The 23,922-nt window shown below is 40.3% G+C and overlaps 1 protein-coding gene across 1 annotated transcript; it reads left to right on the top strand.

Moving 5' to 3' along the window:
* Positions 1-429: 429 nt before the first annotated feature.
* LOC137395216 (uncharacterized) lies at positions 430-4,427 on the top strand. The gene is made up of 6 exons (XM_068082059.1): positions 430-525; positions 675-740; positions 1,058-1,165; positions 1,579-1,713; positions 3,064-3,257; positions 4,328-4,427. Exons 3-6 carry the CDS (start codon positions 1,103-1,105, stop codon positions 4,332-4,334), a joined length of 399 nt encoding a protein of 132 aa, XP_067938160.1. The 5' UTR covers positions 430-525; positions 675-740; positions 1,058-1,102; the 3' UTR covers positions 4,335-4,427.
* Positions 4,428-23,922: the final 19,495 nt, after the last annotated feature.

Raw genomic sequence — 23,922 nt, 5'->3', positions numbered from 1 at the left:
GCACGATACATCTTAATAACTAGATTTGCCAGCTTATTACAGCGAATTATTTTCAAGGATGACATAGTATTGGCTGTATTGCTCCGTTTGTGCGGCTGATTATCAATGCTTGTGACTTCAAGTGGTTACTACCCAGTGTTTTAATTCATTAAAAAGAATTTTGATGCACGAATAATACCAAGCAAACTAAATTTACTGCCCTTACGCACACTTGATAAGCTATTGGTGTAAAATGAGTGTTTATCTGTTTTTGAATGTTTGGCACTTTCATTTAAAGAAACATTTTTGATGCGCAACCACTTGGTTTAACCCTAAAGTTTACAACCATATCATTTTTTTGTTGTGACAGAATATTGGATGAGGCCGAATTTGTGCCTCGCTATCAAAAAGAACTGAAACTTCATGTAAATAATTACAAGATGATGAAGATGGATGAGCTGCTGTCTGGCAAACTAGTCAAGAAGCAAGCCATAAGATCGCTGTGCTGAGAGACTGCCTTGACTGCCAGCTGAATCTGTAGCTAAGGTTTAGACAATGTGTTTATTTGTCTGACTATCGGTTTGTTGCGGGCTAGTGTTCAATCGTCATCTCAATCCCAACTGGTTTCTATAAATGTTCATTTTATAAACATCCAGAAGTCTAGCGTAGTAGTCTCATCATACATTTTCTTGCAGGTCCCTAGAAAATCTCGTAGTTTTGGTGATCAGAGTTTAAGAGAAGTGGCTTGTAGCTCAGCTCTAGTAAGTACCATGATTACGCTAGTAATGCTTATTCATCTTTTCAACACTTAATCTGATGCAGAAAAGTGGCTACCTACTTTTCAACAATAAATTTAGGATATCCTCCTTATGCAATCAAACAGAATTGATACAGTTCAAGTTGTTAAATGTAGAAACGAATTATCTCTAAAATGACGGATAAAAGTTATAAAAACAAAACATGCAACAACCTTAAAACATAATCATGCTGTTTAGACTTGATAAGATTACATAGTCTATAATTTGGTCTAATTGATTTGCACTGAATATTTAATATTTATATAAATTTATTTTTACAGAAGTACTCGAAGAGTGAGACATGTGCTGCAGATGGTTCTATAAGAATGAACTCTGTGTCTCAACTGCTCATGGAGTCTGTTATTCCTCGAGAAGTTCGAGCAGTCATAGTATGTTTACTTATACATAGTAACCTTACATATTCCATACACAGTTGTGTGACTGAAACAATCAAGTGTACTTCCTTTCAAGTCTGAGAGTGCGTTGGTACGATTTTACATTTCAAACTATGGTCATATTTTTTTTATAAAGTGAAAGCACTGCACTCAATTTCTAAGTCTATATACATCATCACGCAATTTATAATTATCTCATAAAATATGCATTGTCAAAACTCTTAATATATCACAAACTAACTGACAAGATTATTTCTTGATATCAGCTCCAGTCTGCGCTATACAGTTTATATTTTGTAAGTTGGAATAGAATATGATCTGTACTAGTTTTATAACAGCACTGTATTCCCTTCAATAGTGAGGATTTTATGTAAACTACATGTAACTTGTGGTTTTTACACTTACAGAAAGATGCTATTAGAATGGGTACTTTTGGGCAAGAATATGAACATTTGGTTAGATCCAAGAACTTCTCTAAACTCTCTAACTTCCGAGTTGATGTGTTGGTGACGAACATGATGGCTAGTCAGAGGTTCATAAAGGTATGTCTGTGTTACTTGTTACTCTTTGGATTCTAGGTCGTTGTTCTGTAATTCATTTAATTGAACATTAGGGTTTTATAAGGATAATCCTCCATGTTATAATAATATAGTTACTTTGTTACAGGGATCGCTAAGCATATTATGGAAATGTTGCCATTTCCATGAACATAAATTAAATATCTCCATAATTTTATAGAAATGGATATGGAAATTTTATTTTAGAAATATGAAAATGTTATGGAAATGGAAATAGTATGAAAATGAATTATGGAAATGGTATGGAAATAGAAATAATATGGAATTGAATTATGGAAATGGAAAAAAATATTAATATGAATTACGGAAATGTTATAAAAATGAAAATGAGTTATGGAAATGTTACGGAAATAATATGGAAATGAGTTATGGAAATGGAAATAATATGGAAATGAAATAGGGAAATTTTATGGAAATGGAAATAATATGGAAATGAATTATGGAAATGTTATGGAAATGAAAAAAAATATTAATATGAATTACGGAAATGTTATAAAAATGGAAATGAGTTATGGAAATGTTGTGGAAATAATATGGAAATGAGTTATGGAAATGGAAATGAAATAGGGAAATGTTATGGAAATGGAAATAATATGGAAATGAATTATAGAAATGTTATGGAAATGGAAAAAATATTGAAATGAGTTACGGAAATGTTATAAAAATGGAAATAATATGGAAATGGATTATGAAAATGTTATGGAAATGGAAATTGTGACATACACGTAATCCCTGCTCTGTTATTAATTGTATTTTATTATAATCCTCCATGTTATAATAATATGGTTACTCTGTTATTAGTTGTATTTTATGTTAAAGATATGTAGTTACAACGGTTGCTATAGTTCAAGTTATTTTACTATCTTGTTAACTGAAAAACCAAATGACTAAACAAGATTTACTAGTGCTGGTTACAAGAGTGCTGGCCCATCATTCTTATCTCTTGAACGGCTGAAGTTTCTCTGAATTAAAGGTTTATGTGTAAGAAAATTGATATGAATTTGTTATAATACTATCATTAGTACATCCATTCAGTACTAGAAGTGTGCACCTCACTTTTACCAATAGAAATACCAACCAAACTACATAAACCAATACAATTCTTAATTTGCAATAAAATGGCATTTTTGTCCACTAAGTCTCACTGATGTGCTGTCATGAAGATAGTTTTTATAGTTCTCTGTTTTGTACATATGGGATAGTGTGTAATATCTCTCTTCCAGATCTCTCTAAACAATCTTCAAACAGATTTGACTCTCTCTTGTATAGCAGTCAGATTAACTCCTATTTCTTAATATATTTTTTGTGTTATAGGCTGCTTTAAGATGTAAGAGGGCTAAGATATCCGATAGGGGCTTTATTCGTCTAATGAACATCACAACAAGACTGGTACTGGATAGGATGGTTGAAAGAAAGGCCAGAAACAAATTCAATCAACACGTACAGAGGACCATTAGTGACATGTCTAGGAAACAGTGGCTGGCTCTGACGGTGCTGATTAGATCCAGGTATGTTAGACGCGCTATGATAGCTCACTGATATTTCAACCAAACCCAAAAGTGTACATGCATGCATGAAGTACGAGCTGTGATTCAGTTAAGTTTTCACCTTGAGTTATTTATAAATATCAACAATTTTTTATGGAATTAATATACAATAATGTAATTATTATAACTGAAACCTTTCATATATGAAAACGCTGGTTTACATATATATACTATATATATATATATACATATATATATATATATATATATCATATACATATATATACTATATAATCATAATATTAGCAATCACAATTGAGGGCTGGTGGAAGACAACTCCACCATTTTGTATATTTATATGGAATATTTGCTGTTAGATACAATGCCATTAGAACTCTTCAAACGTGTTACTTTCATCGTGAAAGGAAAACTTTCACAGTTTCATTCCTTTCATGTGTCAGTTAATGAGAGATACAAGTTTAAATTTAATACGAAGTTCTCTTCGTTTCATGCGTACAAAATTACAACTATTCAGGCAGTGTTCATATTCTCAAAAGGTGTGTATTATTTGTTTAGAGTCGTGACCAGGACACTTCCAGTCTTTCCTCGTAGGAAACTACGAAGACGTTTTTCTCGCGTTTCTGACAATGAGTCTAGTGGTTCAATCCTTTCCTTCTATAATCCTCATTCTGACAGCTCATCGATATCTTCTGATTCTGGTCCTACCATCACTCATTCATCCTCTGAGGATCGCATTCCCCCTGGTGTGTGTTGCAGTGTTTTTCATTGTTTTGTTTTGTGGGTTTCAGTTAGTTGTTATTTTATTGTGAGCAGCTAACCATTTGTTTAATGTTATTCTCACATAGGGCTCATTTTAATTTTAATTGTCCAAGCACAGCACGCACTGCTTGTGATTGGTTGAATGTAATGCACGCTCTCTCTGTGATTGGTTAAGCACAACACATACTTCTTGTAATTGGTGAGGCGCAACACATACCATAATGATTGGTTGAGCGCAACACAAACCATAATGATTGGTGGAGCGCAACAAATGCTCTTTGTAAACATTCCCAATTATTTATTTTTTTTAGTCCCTGAAGATGCAGCCGTCATTGTATTAGAACTCGAGGGTGATGCTCAATATTGGACATCGTGTAATGATATAATCGGTGTAGACATCAATGACGGGTCCACATATGATCATGAAGAGATCATTGATGATGGTGGTTCTTTGGAGTTTGTCCATGATGTACCTAAGGCTTCTCTCACCACTCCCGTACCATCTGACTTAGAACCAACCACTGTTACAAGAGCAGATGGTAAGATTTCAGTTATCCTCAAAGAGGGTTGCTAGAGTTATAGCATCTCTTACCTGTGTTTTTCTCTACTTCATAACCAATCCATTTACTTAGTACTAATAAATATAGTATATTCTCAACTGATATCCTACCTCCAAACTGTGTATAAAGTTTAAGTATTTGCTGTAGTACCCTCTTTTCCAATCTCTAGTCTTAGTATTTTATTATTACCGTAAAACTTCTAATTGAACACATGGCGCACTATTTTTTTAACCTTCTATTATAGTGGCGGTCAATTGGAGGCGGCGTTCAAATAGAGGCTGGCAGTCTATTTTTCAAATGGCTAGTCAGAGTTTTGGGAAGATAAATTTAGCCCTATTACGGGCGAAGCGACTGTCGCCTATATTTTGCTCTCTTTTTTTTCATTCGAACGATATTAAACCTTTTTTTGGACGCAATAAATCTGCTAACTTACCTTTAACTTGATGAAGATCTCTGAATAAATGTGCATCAAGAAACTGAGAAATATCTCTACCAGTTGATATCTATTGCTTGCAATTGACCTGCGATGATATTTTAGCCTGTGTCCTTTGCAATTTGTTGTTGACATTTTCTATTGTTATTTCAATCTAAATTTGACGAAATATGTTTATTTTATATCTATATTTAACATTGTTGAGTATAGGCTCATTGCACTCACTGATAAGTTTGCTACAGTTTACTGCCAAAGCTAGCTTTTTATGTGCAATAGAAGTGAATTTATGAGCATCGATCCTTTGTAAACCGTGTTAACATGGTCGCAAGGATGCTATTAAATAACCTGCTATAAATCTGCATATTTGTAAGTCTATTTATAAGCCTGCACGATAATAATCTAATAAATGATATGAATATATATTCATAAACAAGTGACATAAATGAATCATACTTATTTTACATGCCGAAACAAAAATTAACATTCTTTAAAACAAAAATATTTCAATTGTTTCCTCGGAAAGCTGCCTTTTTATTGTTGCCTTCGATGGAACGAACATATTCTATTTGTCCAATACCTTCAACAATGTTTTCTGGCATGAACTTTTTTTCGGCACTGCTAAACTAGTCGATATTAGCGTCCAAACATTTTTTGGCCGAGCAAAACCTACGCGCTGCACTTTGCGCAATAAAAGTATGGTTGGCAAACATAACCTTTGGTCCAAAACTTGCGAACCGGTTTTGATACGCTTGTCTTCGAAGTATTAGGACTACGTCGAACAAGGAACTACTATTAGCCTGAGACGGTTAGTAGTTATTTCTATGGCGTTTTTTCAAAGTTCCTTCTACCATCGTAAATTTAAACCGTTTTTTCTATATGTACAAGTACTTCGAAGTGTCAAGACCGCATTAAACAAGGAACCATTATTCGCCTGAAACAGTAATTATTTCTATAGCTTTGTTTTGAAAGTTTATCTACCATCGTAGATTTAAGCCGTTTTTTATATATGTAGGCTAGTTCGAAGTAGAAATATACTTTTATACTTGGAAGAATTTGAACAATATAACTACTAAGTCTTGAGAGAGAGTCTAGTATTCTCTCTGTCTCATTACTATGTATAGTTGCCTTATAATTTATGTTCATTTCATAGTTGCTGGAAGAAAAAGGAAGTCGTGTCCACCTGTTAGTGAGAGTGAAGCAAAGCGCAGCAGAATATTGACACTCTCTGGTATGTTTGAATTTTAGCAATCAGAGTTTTAACAATCCCCGCTTTTTCAGACTTTACTTCCCCGTACTTTCAAATGCCCTGACAACATCTTGGAACGGATGATTATCCGATGTGGCTGAGTCTCTCCGAAAAGTGTTGTACTGTAATTTTTGTTTGTCGTTGTTGCTACTGCTATTAAACCTTCAGGGGAGGGCAATTTTATTTTCAGTGTTCCGCCATTCCTTGCAAATTAATTCTGAAAAACATTATCAATATGTTTTACGTTCACTATTTTTGATCATAACTTATAAAACAGTTTGTTTGATCTTTACATACCCGAAATAAAAAGTTATCAGCAAAACATTCTCCTCAAAATGGTATTAATAGTGACTTGATGACAGCATCATCCACAAAATAAATTTGTCGTTGTTTTCGTAGTCACAGTGGTTTCAGTGATGCGTGTGTCTGAGAAGCTCGGTAGCCATAATAATTATAACTACACAGGGATTTGAAGTCGCAAAGATCTAGATTTGACCTGGTCTTCAGCTTTGTTCGTACGGTAGTTCATAACCAGATCTGAATACCTTAAAATGTCTAGATGAACTATTAACACCTTGAAACGTAATCTCGAAACGTAAATGTGTATACTTTGAAGATATATATATAGAGTGTATAAATGTGTATACTTTGAAGATATATATAGAGTGTATAAATGTGTATACTTTGAAGATATATATAGAGTGTATAAATGTGTATACTTTGAAGATATATATATAGAGTGTATAAATGTGTGTGCTTTGAAGATATATATATAGAGTGTATAAATGTGTGTACTTTGAAGATATATGTAGAGTGTATAAATTTTTGTACTTTGAAGATATATGTAGAGTGTATAAATGTGTATACTTTGAAGATATATAGAGTGTATAAATGTGTGTACTTTGAAGATATATATAGAGTGTATCAATGTGTATACTTTGAAAATATATATATAGAGTGTATAAATGTGTATATTTTGAAGATATATATAAAGTGTATAAATGTGTATACTTTGAAGATATATAGAGTGTATAAATGTGTGTACTTTGAAGATATATATAGAGTGTATCAATGTGTATACTCTGAAGATATATATAGAGTGTATAAATGTGTATACTTTGAAGATATATATAGAGTGTATAGATGTGTATACTTTGAAGATATATATAGAGTGTATAAATGTGTATACTTTGAAGATATATATAGAGTGTATAAATATGTATGCTTTGAAGATATATATAGAGTGTATAAATGTGTATACTTTGAAGATATATATAGAGTGTATAAATGTGTATACTTGGAAGATATATATAGAGTGTATAAATGTGTATACTTTGAAGATATATATATAGAGTGTATAAATGTGTATACTTTGAATATATATATATATATAGAGTGTATAAATGTGTATACTTTGAAGATATATATAGAGTGTATAAATGTGTGTACTTTGAGGATATATATAGAGTGTATAAATGTGTATACTTTGAAGATATATATAGAGTGTATAAATGTGTATACTTTGAAGATATATATAGAGTGTATAAATGTGTGTACTTTGAGGATATATATAGAGTGTATAAATGTGTATACTTTGAAGATATATATAGAGTGTATAAATGTGTATACTTTGAAGATATATATAGAGCGTATAAATGTGTATACTTTGAAGAATAAAACAACAACTAGTTAAGTGTTAAGCTTTTGTTGCTGAGGAGAAGCTTTTTAGTTTTTGATTAGCTTGCTTATGTTTGATCTTCAATACAAAGAATTTCACTCAGAGTTTCATTAGAGATTAATGTTCTGACAGCAGCCATTTATCTTTTCTCAGTCGGTCAGTTTCCATAACTAATATTCTAAACGACTTGAAACTTTTGCATTATACTGAAAATATTTACCACATATAGTGCGACCCTAGCGTTGAAAGAAAAAACCACAGAATAGCCGCAACCTCTAAATATATCGCATGACTTGAAACGTCTGAAAAAAGTAGCGGCTGATAGTCCTGAAAATACGGCAATAGTCCTGTCAATTTGAAGTTTTTTTAACTGCGCTAAAAATATATATCGTACAACGTGATCAAAATCTTGTAATTCTAAGTAAACTGGAAGTCTTGAAAGAACTATTGTTCGGTCGGCAGTCATTTTTTATTTCTCATTCAGATAGAAGTGTCATCGATATTTATACTATATCTCAAGAACCCTGTAGTCCTATCAACTTGATACTTTAGAATTATACTAAAGTCCTATACGACACAAAACCACCAAATTTTTGTAATATTCCGTAAACAGGAAATACATAAAAACAGAGTGACCCTATGAATCCGAGTTTACTGAGCGTAGGATCAGGTAGAGTTTGTATTTTTGAGTTATTTCAGGCCCAGACTTCCAAGTGTTAAAATACTTTTTAGAAGCATCCTGCAGTAGACACTCCTACAACATAAATAATCCATTTCAGGAATGTTTACATTGTAAGGATTTTATGTTATAGGAACTTTAAAATACATGTAAATTGCCTAATCTGTTCCAAGATCTTTCCTAACTCATTCCTTCCTTATCCAAAAGGAAAAAAACTAGACCTGACTTTTTATTTATTGGCTGTATCGTAAGCGCAGTATTATTGGTTTGTATCGACAATCCTTTTTCTTATCACTTAACTTGAGGGAAGCACTCATCTTTGATGTCAATCAACAATAACTTGTTTATTTTTTCTGAACAGCGAGAGCTATTCTGAAAAAGAAAATTAATTACAAATATGTTATACGACTGCGATCATGTAAAACAATGATATATTTTACCATGATAAGAACTTTGTCTACATGTCCGTAATCACGTATTCAGGGTTTCAAGGTTATGATAAAAAATAACTTCGACGATGCTCAAATTCATGACATTCAATTTGGTAGGTTGAAAATGTAACACCTGCACCAATCAATTGCCTTTCAAGAGTTTATGAAAAATTGTACAGTTACATATCCTCCGAGCTTCGTCGAAACAGCTAACGATCTATCACAACGAACTAGACTGTCATGGAACTTGTGTATATACAACAGAGATACAAGATACGCGCGTCGGTTTTCTGCTAAGAGCAAGGAAAGATAAAGCAACATTTTTTAAAGCTAACTACAATATTTTCGTTATTCAAATCCAATTTGAGAGCTTGCACCGACTTGACACTTTATGTTATAGTAGCACCTCTTCTACTAGTATAAGGAGCTGCCATTGCTATGGCGTATCGTAGTCCGTTTTATAGCTCCAAAGTTATCAGTTTTTTCTTAAAGCTTAAAGTTAACTAAGTAGTAATTCTATCAATTGAATATATTTTACTTAGTGTAGAATACTGGTAAACCCTTGTTTAACACAATGTGCTACTTCTACGTATGTGGAAACCTGTTTAAAAAAATGCTTGCACCTCCAACATCTATGTCACTTTGCCCATGGGAAAATGCAAAGTATAGACGACATACCTGTTGCTGCACCTGCCAAAGGGTTGATATTATAATTGTTGTACCATATTGTTGGTGCAACCATATTTTACTCTCTCATGTATTCTGTATATGCATATTGTAGCCTAGGTGTATATGCATGTGGCAATATACGGACTGTTTAACATACAATGTGGTACTGTACAGTACAGAAGTTTTTATGATTTGGCTTTTTGATATCGGGGCATGGACAGGTCTGTATTAGTTTGAACAAACAAGGGTCAACTCTAGATAGCATTGTTGTCTACAGTTGACTTTAAGTTTTATTTGTACTAGTGAGTAAAACCTAAAGGATTGGAGATGCCAACGTTACTGGGAACTGAGACTGTAAAACCTGAGTATAAACAGCAGAATTATTTGCGCTTTCAGCAAGATTATTCTGTATAATTATAAATTCCTGAGAAAATCTAGTAATATTTGTCTCATTAATATGTGAAAGAAGATACTAGTTGAATTATAATTTGTGTTCATTTTATAGTTGCTGGGAGAAAAAGGAAATTGTGCTCACCTGTTAGTGATGGAGACGTAAAGCGTAGCAGAATCATGACACTGTCCAATATGTTTGTATTTTAACTAAAAGAGGCATACAATGCCTGTGATTAGGTAGCATGTCTGTCTCCAGTTAACTTAATCTTTGTTTGCACTTGTAGGAAAAATCAAAAACTTGAGATGCTATTGTGAACATGGAAATCATGAAACATTTCATTTCGTAATACGTGTAGCGTGTGTTTTTGTTATTCAGCTTCTGTCTTTGTTGAATACAGGTGGAAGGGATGGAGCATGATTAAACTTCGTCAGCGATATCCACATGGCTGAAACACAAAGCGTCAACTGAAAAGATGCTGAAGGAAAGCTATATCGATTGCATAACTAGAGTTGGTGGTTCAAGTGACGGCAGCCTAGTTGGAGTTGTCTGTCATCTCCTTTTTACATGGAAGACATGGTCGAGTCATGGCGAGATAATGAGTCACTCTTTATAGGGACCTGAGTTCAACAGTTGATACATAGAGTATACATGGTCAGGAGATCTATTTAACAATATCTGTATGTACCATGTTCTATATTCCTATGGGTATTACATGTTCAAGATTTATTCCTTGTATACTAAGGTAGTAATTAGTTACTAAATATATTATATTGTTAACTATTATAACAGTCGTTTCATTCTTCATCACCATTTTCAACAGTGATTTGTCATACAAAGTATTGAGCTAAGTGTTGATGAACAAAGATTATTAACTTGATAAACACAAATTCCATGCTCCATGATTGTTTGATTGCCCCCAGACGCAATTTGTAAATTCTTTCAGTGACAAACATGCTTTTTAACACACTGTTCATTCAAATGGAGAGGAGGAAAAAGTGAGAGTGTATACCTGATTCAGGGTATATTTCAAGGTAGTACACCGTCTAAGATGGATTTCTAAATGTCAAATATATTTGTGATGCCAAACTTTTAAACTCCTAATAATAAATAATGCATATAACATAGCATATGTACATATTACATTTGATTAAGGGGGAATTGTACACCATACATCAGAATTACATATATCACAGGTGCAGCAGACTCAAATATTGGCATACAGTGACCATAATACTGTAAAGGTTTTGTGCGACCTTCACTTTCCTCCACTAGTACAAGACTCGTGCATGAGTACAATACATATATTTCTGCTTAGTTCATCAAGGTGTACAAGAAATGAATCAAGTGACAAGCAATGAACAGGCCCAGAACTGCTCTACTAGACAAATGTTCGGGCTTATATAGCTGCTAAACTCCGTCCCTGTTCTGCTTGGTTAGACCCAGCACGGCTCGGTCTAGCTCGGCTCGGTCTTCAGTCGGTATGGCTCTGGCTTGGCTATGCTTGACTCAGCTGTACATCGGCTTGGCTTGGCTACGTGTAAGGGGACGCCTTCCACCACACACTCCCCCCATTGGCGACTAGGGTCTCCAATTCACATCCTGTGGAAGGACTAGCTGGGCCAGAGCCTCCTGTTGGCGGGCTCCATAGCGGAGGCACTCTAACTCCTCCAATAGTAGCTGGCATTCCCGGCATAACTTCATTCAGTGGCTCTTCTACGCTGTCCTCTGTCAGAGTGGCATCCAGCAGCGCCTCTGCTCCCTCCTCCGTAATCTCCAACAAGGCAGAATCTGGCCGTAGTGCCTCGTCCCTCTCCGTGTTATTCCCTTTGTAGGCCACCACGTTTGCCGGTGTTGGCCTACCTACTCCTTCTCCAGTCAGGGTTCTGTCCAGGTCCTCCACATCCGTGTCTGAGGCAGCTGCCCCGGGGCAGCTTGTGCCGGCCTCGGCAGCCGCCTTCTTCCACTCCCGATCTCTCTGGTCTGCTGCCACATCGACTGGCTTTGGTGCACTTAGGGCTTCCTCAGCTTCTTCCAAGCTCCTGGTGATCGAAGCCAATAGTTCCAGCAAAGACGCATCGCATGCGTCATCCAAGTTCTCCAACAAATTGAGGGCATCCGGGGTGAGCGAGTGCTCCAACAGAAAGGCCCTGGTAGCAGCGGTGAGAACTACCTGGTTGTCCTCTTGTCCCACCTCCGGGTCGTTTGCTGGTGACTCCATCGATTAGAACACCCCACTCCCGTACCGGTCTGGCCTTCTAGTAGTCCGGGCCGGCCTTGGGTTGTGACGGACAGGTTCCGATGAAGTCTCTGGTGTCGGAGCCGTTCCGGTCTCCGCCGGGTTTGATTTCGGTTCTCCTGGAACTTCTTCTAGTGGGACCGGATTGGCTTCTACTAAACTTGGAGAGCATCCTTGGCGTCCCTGGCGTTTTCCTTCCTCCGGTCTGGCCGGGTTTTCTCCCGGAGTTACCTCCTGTCCTTGCTTTTCAGCAGCCTCCAGCAGCAACTTTTCCCAGTTGGGGATCGGCATAGGGTCCATTCTGGCCTCTTCCTGCCTTTTCTCCGGCCTGCTGTGTACAGCTCCCTTCATGTTGGGACCCCTCTTTGGCTCCAGAGTGGCTGGGGCCTGCCCCAACCTCTCTGGGCAAGCGTGGTAAGGCTTCAGCCTTCCCTCGCTCTGGATGGAAGACTGTCCCTGCTGTTCCACCAGATACGCGTGGTTCCCCCAAGCCTTCAAGACCTGGTATGGTCCCACGAACTTTGCCTGTAGCTTGGGATTTTTTCCTCGTCTTCGGCGTTTGTTCGTGAGCCATACCCAGCCGCCTGAAACATACAGCGGTGGTTCTTCCTTATCCTCTAGTCGCACCTCCATCTGGCTTCACCGGAGCACCTCGTGCACTGTCTGCGGCCTCCGCTGCACCTCAAGAGCGTGCTTGTGGGCAGGAAAGAACTCGGTCGGTGGGGGGGTGACTTTCCAGCTGGTCTGGCAACCTCAGCTCCCGTCCCAACATTAGCATGTTGGCCCTCTCTCCAGTCGCGGAGTGGGGGTGCCTCTGTATGCCTTCATCAGCTGGAGAAGCAGTAGGTCCCACTCGTCCTGTCCCCGAGCCAGGAGCAGCGCCCTCAAGGAGTCTTCGAGTCCCCGGTTATTCTGCTCCACGATTCCATTTGCCTGTGGATGATATGGAGTCGTGTGGGTCCTCTCCACGTTTCAGAGTTGGCACAGTTCGGCCATCAGTTGGCTCTCGAACTGCGTCCCCTGGTCCGTGTGGATCTGCTCAGGCAATCCCAGGTAGCAGAAGACCCGCTCATCCAGTGCGTTGGTGACCACCATGGCCGTGGCGTCAGGTAGTGCCAAGGCGTCCTGCCACCGGGTGAAGTGGTCGGTGAGAACCAGCACCCACTTGTTCCCCCTTGGCATGACAGGAAATGGCTCCACCAGATCCACAGCCACTTTCTGCCAAGGTCGTCCTGCGTAGCGCCTCCTTTTTCCTCCGGCCGCCTTTGTCCTTTCATGCTTTGCGGCCTGGCACACCTCGCAACTCTTGATGAGCCGTCTGACTGTGGACGTCTGACTGTGGATGTCAGTCCGGGCCAGCACCACGTCAGTTGGAGGCGACCTATCGTCCTTCTCATCCCAGAGTGAGCCAGGGCATGCGTTTGCTACACCGTGGTTTCCCGCATGGCCGGAGGGCAAATAGCGCACCATCTGGCTTGGCCCTGCGGGGCCACGCGTGCTTCCAGCACACCGTCCTGTTGTATGCGCAAAGAGCCTCGCATGCGATGCAGGATGTCCAGCTCTCTGCTCCCGACCTCCAGATGTTCTGCTGGCACCTCCTCTCCTGTGGCGATGGCACGGTACATGATGGCCACTGGTCCCTGTCCGGTAGCCTGTGTCTTTGCCAGTTCGCCCTTTGGTCCTGTCACTCCTGGCGGGGCTGATAGCCCCTCGGATGAACCTCCGGCATCCAGGTTCAATCCCGCCACTGTTGGGACGGGAGTCCCATGCGAGTTGCTGGCCAGCCCCTCGGGGTATGCGACGTGGCCCAGGGTCGATCCCGCTCTATCGAGGGCAGGAGTCCCATCCAGGCAACTGGTCGGCACCCACGCGGCTAACGGCCCTTGTTCATTTGCTAGTTCCTTCTGTGAGGGACCCCCGTCCCTCTGTTCAATGCCCGCGCATTGCCGGCAGTCCTCGCAGGTCTGCCTGCTCAATCCATCCGCATTCCCGTGGCGAGTCCCCGACTGGTGCTCCAGGATGTAGCGGAACTCCGCCAAGATCTCAAGCCACCGGACTACTTGGTTTGAGGGTTCCCTCCTTTGGCATAGCCACCAGAGTGACGCGTGGTCCGTCTGCAGGAGAAACTTCTGGCCATACAGATTCGGCCGGAAGTGCTTGACTGCCTTCACTACTGCAAGTAGCTCCCGTCGAGTGACGCAGTAATTGCGTTCCGAGGGGATGAGGGTCTTGCTATAGTAGACAATGACCCTCTCGCAGCCCTCCTGTACTTGAGACAGCACGGCCCCTACTCCACGTCTGCTGGCATCCGTGTCCACGATATACTGCCTCCGAGGATCCGGATAGCCCAAGATCGGGGCGGAGCTGATGCATTCCTTCAGCGTGTCGAAGGCGGCCTGCTCCCCTTCCGTCCATCTACAGGGCTACCCCTTTGTAATCAGTCAGTGCAAGGGGTGTGCTATAGTGGCGAACTCCGGGATGTATTTTCGGTAATAACCGACCATCCCGAGGAATCCTTGGAGTTCCCTTACTCCGCGCGGACTCGGCCACTTCGCTACTGACTGTGCCTTGTCGGTTTTTGTAGAGACTCCGTTCTGGCTTACTATGTGCCCCAGGTAGCGAACCTGAGATTGTAGTAGCTCACACTTGGAGGGTTTCAGCTTTAGTCCGGCCTTGTGGAATCTCTGGAAGACCTCCAGCCGAGGTAGATGCGTATCGAAATCCGGGGCGATGACGATAATATCATCTAGATATAGAAGCAGCGTTCTCCAGTGGAGGCCATGTAGGATGCGTTCCATGAGTCTTTGGAAGGTGGCGGGGGCGGACGTCAGTCCGAAAGGCAACACCTTCTACTTTTACAGCCTGGACCGTGTCGAGAAAGCTGACTCCTGCGCTTCTGCATCCAGGGGCACCTGCCAATACCCGCTCACCAGCTCGAGCGTGCTAAAATAGCGACTACCGGACAGGGCGTCCAGGCTGTCATCGATCTTGGGTAGCGGGTAGGCATCCTGCTCTGTGACGGCGTTGAGATGCTGGTAATCAATACAGAAGCGCCATTTTCTGTCCTTCTTCTGGACCAACACTACGGGAGAGCTCCAAGCTTCTCCGGCGGGCTCAATGAGTCCTCGTTTGAGCAGGTCCTGGACCTGCCTCTCGGCCTCTACCTCCTTTTCTGGTCCGAGTCTGTGAGGGGGGTTGGCAGATTGGCCGAGTACCCTCTTTAAGTGGAATAGAATGTTCCACCTCTGAGGTCCTTCCTACGTCGTCATCACCCATACTAAATACGGTGGCATACCGACGCAGCAAGGTTGCCAGCCTGGGCGTTTGTCCCCTGTCCTCACAGTTCGGCCGGGCCGACTGGAACAATTCCTCAAGGTGAGCCGGCACTCCATTGATTGACGTCGGACCGGCGTCACACAGTAAGGGATCGTCTTTTTCGACCTGCCGGGGCCTCCACTCCCGTGTACATGTATGTGCAGATAGTGGCTCCGTACCGAAAAGTCAGCGGCCGCTCCGTAGTGTTCATACAGTGGGTGATGACTTGTCCCTTGGGTCTCAGCTGGTTCAGGCTACTGGCCACGGGAGGTCCATCGGGAAATCCCTCGATTAGTCCCATGGGGCAATAGTTCCACCTGGTGATGCGACAGTGTACCGCCATCTCTGTCCGGGCGGGAACTACTACCCCCCTTATTACCTGCAATTTGCTCTGGAGCAACCGCCCATGCCGGTCCGTGCAGACTAGCTGTCGGCTATCCACCCAAACCACCGGTTGCTCAAACTCGAGAGCGCATTGATGAGCCACGAAGAACGGCATTTCGAGAATGGCATCCTCGCTCAGTCGGCTCACTACAAAAACCTCCTCCGTCTTCACGTCCCTCAAGCAGATAGCTAGACGGATTATTCCATAGAAGGGAAGCCGTGTTCCGTCAGCCAATAGTCCGTGGCTGTCACTCTCCTCGAGTCGGTCCCGCACGGTTTCTGGCAATCGATCAAATACCTGCTTATTAATCAGGTTGGTGGTGCATCCGGTGTCCAGTAGGAACTGGATGGGCCGCCCCTCCACTTTTCCTGGGAGGAAATAGCTGGTGGAGTGCTGTCGGCTGAGGGCTTGCGCCTTAGGGGTGTCCTCCAGGACATCCTCCGTGAGGCCTGGAAGGCTTCCTTCTCATGGTGGGGCGAGGTCAGCACTTCGGGCCATACCACGCCCGGAGTAGTTCTGCTGCTTTCGTGATTGCCACTCCCAAGGCGGAGAAGGGGTCAGCCCTGCCGCTTTTAAGGCAGGCTTCCGACTGCCCGGTCCAGTGGGGATGGTTCTCAGTGTCTGGAGCGGAGAGGATTTTGGGGTCACCCTCCTACGCTTTGGGCTACGTTCCTGCCGTTTGCAGGAGGCAGGGGTGTAGGCAATGAGGCAATGCAAACGGCACGTTCCTGCCGTTTGCAGGGGTGTAGGCAATATCCAGGACAAGGGGGCTGTCCAAACTAATCTCACTCAAGGACTGGTAATAATTCCGTGTTACCACAGGTCCTTCCTGTACACGAATGCTCCTTGGCCTAGTCCTTGCCGGTTGAGACCAGCCATCAGCCGTTGTCGAGTCCCGCGAAATCTTAGTATATTTCCGTGTTTGCTTGGCCTTGGCACAGCCAGTAGTCAGAGCTACTGTTGTGGCCGTCCTCCATTTCCTGAAGCCGGTTTGGTGAGGGCAGTTTTTTCGTACATGTCGCGGTTGGCCACATCCCCAGCAAAGAGTAGCTGGCTGGCTCCTTTTCTCAGCTGGGGTGCACACCTGCTCCTGGAGCCGTTCCACCTTGTCCGTAAGAGTTTGAACCAGCCGGGCTAGTTGTCCTATGACATCGGTCTCGGCCGAGTTTACCTGGTCAGAGGTTCTTACTTCCAGGACTCGCACCGAGGATTTGGTGAGCCTACGCTCGCTCCCCGGGATTTGGAGATAGTCATTTCCGGCTCGTACAGCGTCCGCCAGCGTGGGCGTAGGTATGGCCAACAGATGTCTCTGCAGGGCAGGGTCCCTCAGCGAGCTGCAGAAAGTCTCCATAGCCATGCTATTTTGGTGGCGACTCGGCAGGTTCCCGTACGCAATGCGTACCAGCCTCTCCACCTCCATAGCATGCTCCTGCAGCATCGTTCCCTCCTCTCTCTTAAGGGCGTTGAGTTGGCTCAGCGCTTTCCTAGCGGATAGTCCGAACCTTGCCCGGAGAGCATTGAAAATGGCCCCCTGGCCCCCGGCTCGCCCACAGTCCTCAGCCTGCTTGCCCAACGCTTCCCGGAGATGCAATAGAGTTGCTCCTTCCGTCCGCTGGTTAGCTTCGGCTACCTCTGTGAAGCGAGCAATAAAATATTCCACATCTCCTTTCCCAGTATACTGGGGAGTCCTGAAGCACGGTGCCGGTTCCTGAGCTCTCGGCATCAGCAACACCCACTCTAGTGCCTCGACTAGTCGGTCGTGTCCTGGGTCAGCACTCCTGGCTCTCCTGTTAGCCATGTCTGGCTCCTAGTAGGTTTCTACTCTTCTCCCAGAGCAGTGCCTCTACTGTGTCCGCGGCTGCTGGCTCCTTTCTGGGTTTCTTCCCGTGGGAAGTTCTTCCAGTAGAGGCACACTGCTTCCTTAAGCGAGTCCTGTCGGATCCCTTGTTAGGTTTCTGCTTCTGGAGCAGTGCATCTACCGGTCCGATTGGCAGGCTTTCCGCAGCTCTTCCTGGGTTTCTTCCGGTAGGAAGTTCGTCCAGTAGGAGCCGGCTGCTTTCTCAGATAGGGCCTCTTGGTAGGTTTCTGCTCCCGGAGCAGTGCATCTACTAATCTGGTAGGGCTTTCCACAACACTCTTTGGGTTTCTTCCAGTAGGAAGTTCTTCCAGTAGGAGTGGTGCTGCCGTTTTTCTCGCAGCCCAGTTTATCCAGAGTCCAGTGATCCAATGCAAGTCCTGTGGTGGAGTTCTTGGGATCGTTACCAATTCCACTGTTGCCACCAGTGTAAAGGTTTTGTGCGACCTTCCCTTTCTTCCACTAGTACAAGACTCGTGCATGAGTACAATACATATATTTCTGCTTAGTTCATCAAGGTGTACAAGAAATGAATCAAGTGACAAGCAATGAACAGGCCCAGAACAGCTCTGCTCTACTAGACAAATGTTCGGGCTTATATAGCTGCTAAACTCCGCCCCTGTTCTGTTTGGTTAGACCCAGCACGGCTCGGCCCGGCTCGGCTCCGTCCAGCTCGGCTCGGTCTTCAGTTGGTACGGCTCTGGCTTGGCTATGCTTGACTCGGCTGTACATCGGCTTGGCTTGGCTACGTGTAAGGGGACGCCATCCACCACAATACTATGATACACCCATGCATCAACTACTACGCGTTATAACGGTTTCTTGCATAATTTATATAATGAAACCTTGTTGACTGTTTGTAATTTTGTACACATGCTATCAGTTGATGAGCTTTACTTTTATTCCGTTAGCGCAACACTTGTAAATTGTTAATTAAAATCAGCACAAAAACATATCAGTTTAAATATAGCTGACTGCTGAATCATTGCTATAACAACATAACTCAGTTTGCTCAAGCAAAAGCTGAGCATGTATAAATGCAATGTCAAACAACGAACAACTCTGTGATATTGCTGGAGGTCTTTGAACCTTAACGGCAAAAAATGTGCTTAATTAAAAAGTCTGTATACGGTCAGGCATCATTTCTATTACCACTCGTTGCCTCTCTAAATATTTAACCCTGAGTTGATGTTCACATGTTAGGAGGTCTAGATGATTAGAATGCCGATGCTCTCTTAATAATAAAGAACACTAATATGAAATAACTAAAAGTAAACAAAATAAGTAGCGCTGTCTGACTGAAAGGTTCTCAAGTTCCATCAGCAGTATGACAAAGTTTGTGGTGTTTAATAATTGTGAAAAAGATTTTATGAAAATCTCAGAAATAGAAAAGTTGGATTAAGTCTTACAGGCATTAAGTCTCGAACTGCTAAAACTACTGAAATCAAAATTAATTCTTGTAAAAATTTTTTAAAGTGCATCAATTAAATAGCTGTCTGACTTCATATTAAGTTCTAAAGATGTAATACTTATTTGATGCCTTTGTGATGCTTTTACTGAGCTGCCATGCGTTAGTTTTGTATTAGTGTAAACTTATAACTAATTAAGTTTAACAAGCTTCATCAATGTTAGTTTAGTTGAAATTAACTATTAGTTTGTTGTTAGCAGATGACCTTTGGTGACCACACTATTATTTTAAAATACATTTATTCAAAATGATTTGCCGAAGTATTCAAGTGGTGTGACATGAGCTGTGGATTGTTTAAGAATGATATAAGTGTCTCAAACATGACTGGAGTCTGTAGTTTTTCAAAATGAGTGGTCAGATTGTGTGTTGATTTGTACATAGTTTTTTGGCATATAGTACATGTACAAATTATGTAGCTGAGAATATAGTAGGCTACACCAATCTATGTAAAACTTATTGCAAATATTTGAAGTTTTTACAGAGTTGTCTCCTCAGTCAACAACACAGCGTTTTTAGTAAGAATTGTCTTCTCTATTTTATGTATAACTTGAAACGCATCCCGTTTGATTAATAGAAAAACGATTGTTTGGAACGATTTTTTCAAAGGAGGTAAAGCCAGTCTTGAATAATGCCATTGTTGAGCAGAGCGACTGTTTCATAAGTCAAAATTCTCCATTGTGCCTAGTCTATTCGTTTGGTTTTTCTTTAAAAAGCTAGCAAACGTTTATCATACCGCAATCTTATATTCATAGAGACCAGTTTAACCATGTCATTGGTAAGTTCTGTCATGTATTTCTTCATATGTTTGTAATCTTAAATGTTTGGCAGCATATATCGTTATTTTTGCCAAAGTTTATTTCCTTGCACTTTTCAGAAGTTACTTTGCCATGTTTTGTTTACAAGTAACATCGACTTTGTAATTGTTACTACTAAGTAGCTGTTAAGCACGATACATCTTAATAACTAGATTTGCCAGCTTATCACAGCGAATTATTTTCAAGGATGACATAGTATTGGCTGTATTGTTCCGTTTGTGCGGCTGATTATCAATGCTTGTGACTTCAAGTGGTTACTACCCAGTGTTTTAATTTATTAAAGAGAACTTTGATGCACGAATAATACCAAACAAACTAAATTTACTGCCCTTATGCACACTTGATAAGCTATTGGTGTAAAATGAATTTTTATCTGTTTTTGAATGTTTGGTACTTTCATTTAAAGAAACATTTTTGATGCACAACCACTTGGTTTAACCCTAAAGTTTACAACCATATCATTTTTTTGTTGTGACAGAATATTGGATGAGGCCGCATTTGTGCCTCGCTATCAAAAAGAACTGAAACTTTATGTAAATAATCACATGATGATGAAGATGGATGAGCTGCTGTCTGGCAAACTAGTCAAGAAGCAAGCCATAAGATCGCTGTGCTGAGAGACTGCCTTGACTGCCAGCTGAATCTGTAGCTAATGTTTAGACAATGTGTTTATTTGTCTGCCTATCAGTTTGTTGCTGGTTAGTGTTCAATTGTCATCTCGATCCCAACTGGTTTCTATAAATGTTCATTTTATAAACATCCAGAAGTCTAGCGTAGTAGTCACATCATACAATTTCTTGCAGTTCCCTAGAAAATCTCGTAGTCTTGGTGATCAGAGTTTAAGAGGAGCGACTTGTAGCTCAGCTCTAGTAAGTAGGCCTACCATGATTATGCTAGTAATGCTTATTCATCTTTTCAACACTTTTAATCTCAGCAGAAAACTGGTTGCCTACTTTTCAAAAACCAACAACTTTTTAACCACACAGATTTGATGACTTTTTCCTAAGTTTTTAGTATTGAAGCGGGTTTACTGTCAGTCACAAGTTTCCCATTGAGGTGCAGCTGAAAATCTCTTTGCACTGTGAAATCTGTTAAGCTCTAACTTCAAACATGTTTCAAGTTATTCTCATCGCTATACAGACCATTTATAGAAGCTTGCTCATTAAACCTAATGCACTATCAATATTTGGCTACTAAAACATTGTATTGATAAATAAATAGTATATAGACTTTCAGGTTTAGCAAAAAAAATTAAATAACTCAGTCAACAATAAATTTAGGATATTCTCCTTATGCAATCAAACTGAATTGATACAGTTAAAGTTTTTAAATGTAGAAACGAATTATCTCTAAAATGACGGATAAAAGTTATAAAAACAAAACATGCAACAACCTTAAGACATAATCATGCTGTTTAAACTTGGTAAGATTTCATAGTCTATAATTTGGTCTAATTGATTTGCACTGAATATTTAATATTTATATAAACTTATTTTTACAGAAGTACTCGAAGAGTGAGACATGTGCTGCAGATGGTTCTATAAGAATGAACTCTGTGTCTCAACTGCTCATGGAGTCTGTTATTCCTCGAGAAGTTCGAGCAGTCATAGTATGTTTACTTATACATAGTAACCTTACATATTCCATACACAGTTGTGTGACTGAAACAATCAAGTGTACTTCCTTTCAAGTCTGAGAGTGCGTTTGTACGATTTTACATTTCAAACTATGGTCAGATTTTTTTTATAAAGTGAAAGCACTGCACTCAATTTCTAAGTCTATATACATCATCACGCAATTTATAATTATCTCATAAAATATGCATTGTCAAAACTCTTAATATATCACAAACTAACTGACAAGATTATTTCTTGATATCAGCTCCAGTCTGCGCTATACATTTTATATTTTGTAAGTTGGAATAGAATATGATCTATACTAGTTTTATAACAGCACTGTATTCCCTGTAACAGTGAGGATTTTATGTAAACTAATTTGTGGTTTTTACACTTACAGAAAGATGCTATTAGAATGGGTACTTTTGGGCAAGAATATGAACATTTGGTTAGATCCGAGAACTTCTTTACCCTCTCTAACTACCAAGTTGATGTGTTGGTGACGAACATGATGGCCAGTCAGAGGTTCATAAAGGTATGTCTGTGTTACTTGTTACTCTTTGGATTCTAGGTCTTTGTTCTGTGATTCATATAATTGAACATTAGGGTTTTATAAGGATAATCCTCTATGATATAATAATATGGTTACTCTGTTAAAGGGATCGCTAAGCATATTATGGAAATGTTGCCATTTCCATAAACATAAATACCTCCATAATTTTATGGAAATGGATATGGAAATTTTATTTTAGAAATATGGAAATGTTACGGAAATGGAAATAGTATGAAAATGAATTATGGAAATGGTATGGAAATAGAAATAATACGGAATTGAATTATGGAAATGGAAATGAATTATGGAAATGTTATAAAAATGGAAATAATATGGAAATGAATTATGGAAATGCTATGGAAATAATATGGAAATGAGTTATGGAAATGGAAATAATATGGAAATGAAATAGGGAAATGTTATGGAAATGAATTATGGACATGTTATGGAAATGGAAAAAAATATTGAAATGAATTACGGAAATGTTATAAAAATGGAAATAATATGGAAATGGATTATGAAAATGTTATGGAAATGGAAATTGTGACATACACGTAATCCCTGCTCTGTTATTAATTGTATTTTATTATAATCCTCCATGTTATAATAATATGGTTACTCTGTTATTAGTTGTATTTTATGTTAATGATATGTAGTTACAACGGTTGCTATAGTTCAAGTTATTTTAATATCTTGTTAACTGAAAAACCAAATGACTAGACAAGAATTACTAGGGCTGGTTACAAGAGTAACCAGCCCTATCATGGCCCTATGATAGGGTGAGATGAGAATGATGAGAATGACGGCCCTATGGCCCATCATTCTCATCTCTTTAATGACTCAATTTCTCTGAATTGAAGGTTTGTGTGGAAGAAAATTGATATGAATCTGTTATAATCATAGATATATATATACCTAGATTGGCCAATAATAGCTATTCCCATCGGTTGCCTTGTCAGACATAAATAGCACGACGTAACGTCACTGTATTGTACCTCACGCTTGACTGCACTGCTGTTTACAATGAATCTAATGGGAACAAGGTAACAAAATTACATTTATTTTCACATAAAAACCTTCTTGGATACATAATCCAGTAAACTAAAGCAATTCTGTGATAATATCTGATAACCACCATAGATTAAAACTATAAAAGCTATGAATTGTTGCACACAAATCATGAGCCATCAGGGCTTTATTTGCAACCTTCTCCTATCCCCATTCTCTCTTTTCCCCTTCTCCAAAGAGGAAGTGAGAAAGGAAAAAGAGAGAAGGGGGAAAGGTGAAGGGGGGGGGGCAAATAGCCAACCCACCCAAAGAGCCAGACCCTGGCTAGGTAAAAGACTAATATCATGCTGAACTAAACATTACTAAGTACAGTAATACTTCAACTTTCGAGTGCTCCAACGTACGAGAAACTTGAGATACGAGCCAGCTTTTAAGCAAGTTTCAGTACTGACATACGAGCACGTGAGTCAGTTGCCAAGTATGCCGAAGGTGTTTTATGAGAACAGCATCACTCCGTATTTTTCAACTACTCAGATTTATACTTTGGTACTGCGTTTTTGTGCGC

This window comes from Watersipora subatra, chromosome 4 (assembly GCF_963576615.1).
Source record: "Watersipora subatra chromosome 4, tzWatSuba1.1, whole genome shotgun sequence".
Classification (NCBI taxonomy): Eukaryota; Metazoa; Bryozoa; class Gymnolaemata; order Cheilostomatida; family Watersiporidae; genus Watersipora; species Watersipora subatra.
The sequence above is the reverse complement of the archived record's forward strand: the minus strand, read 5'-3'. Positions and strand labels throughout refer to the sequence as shown.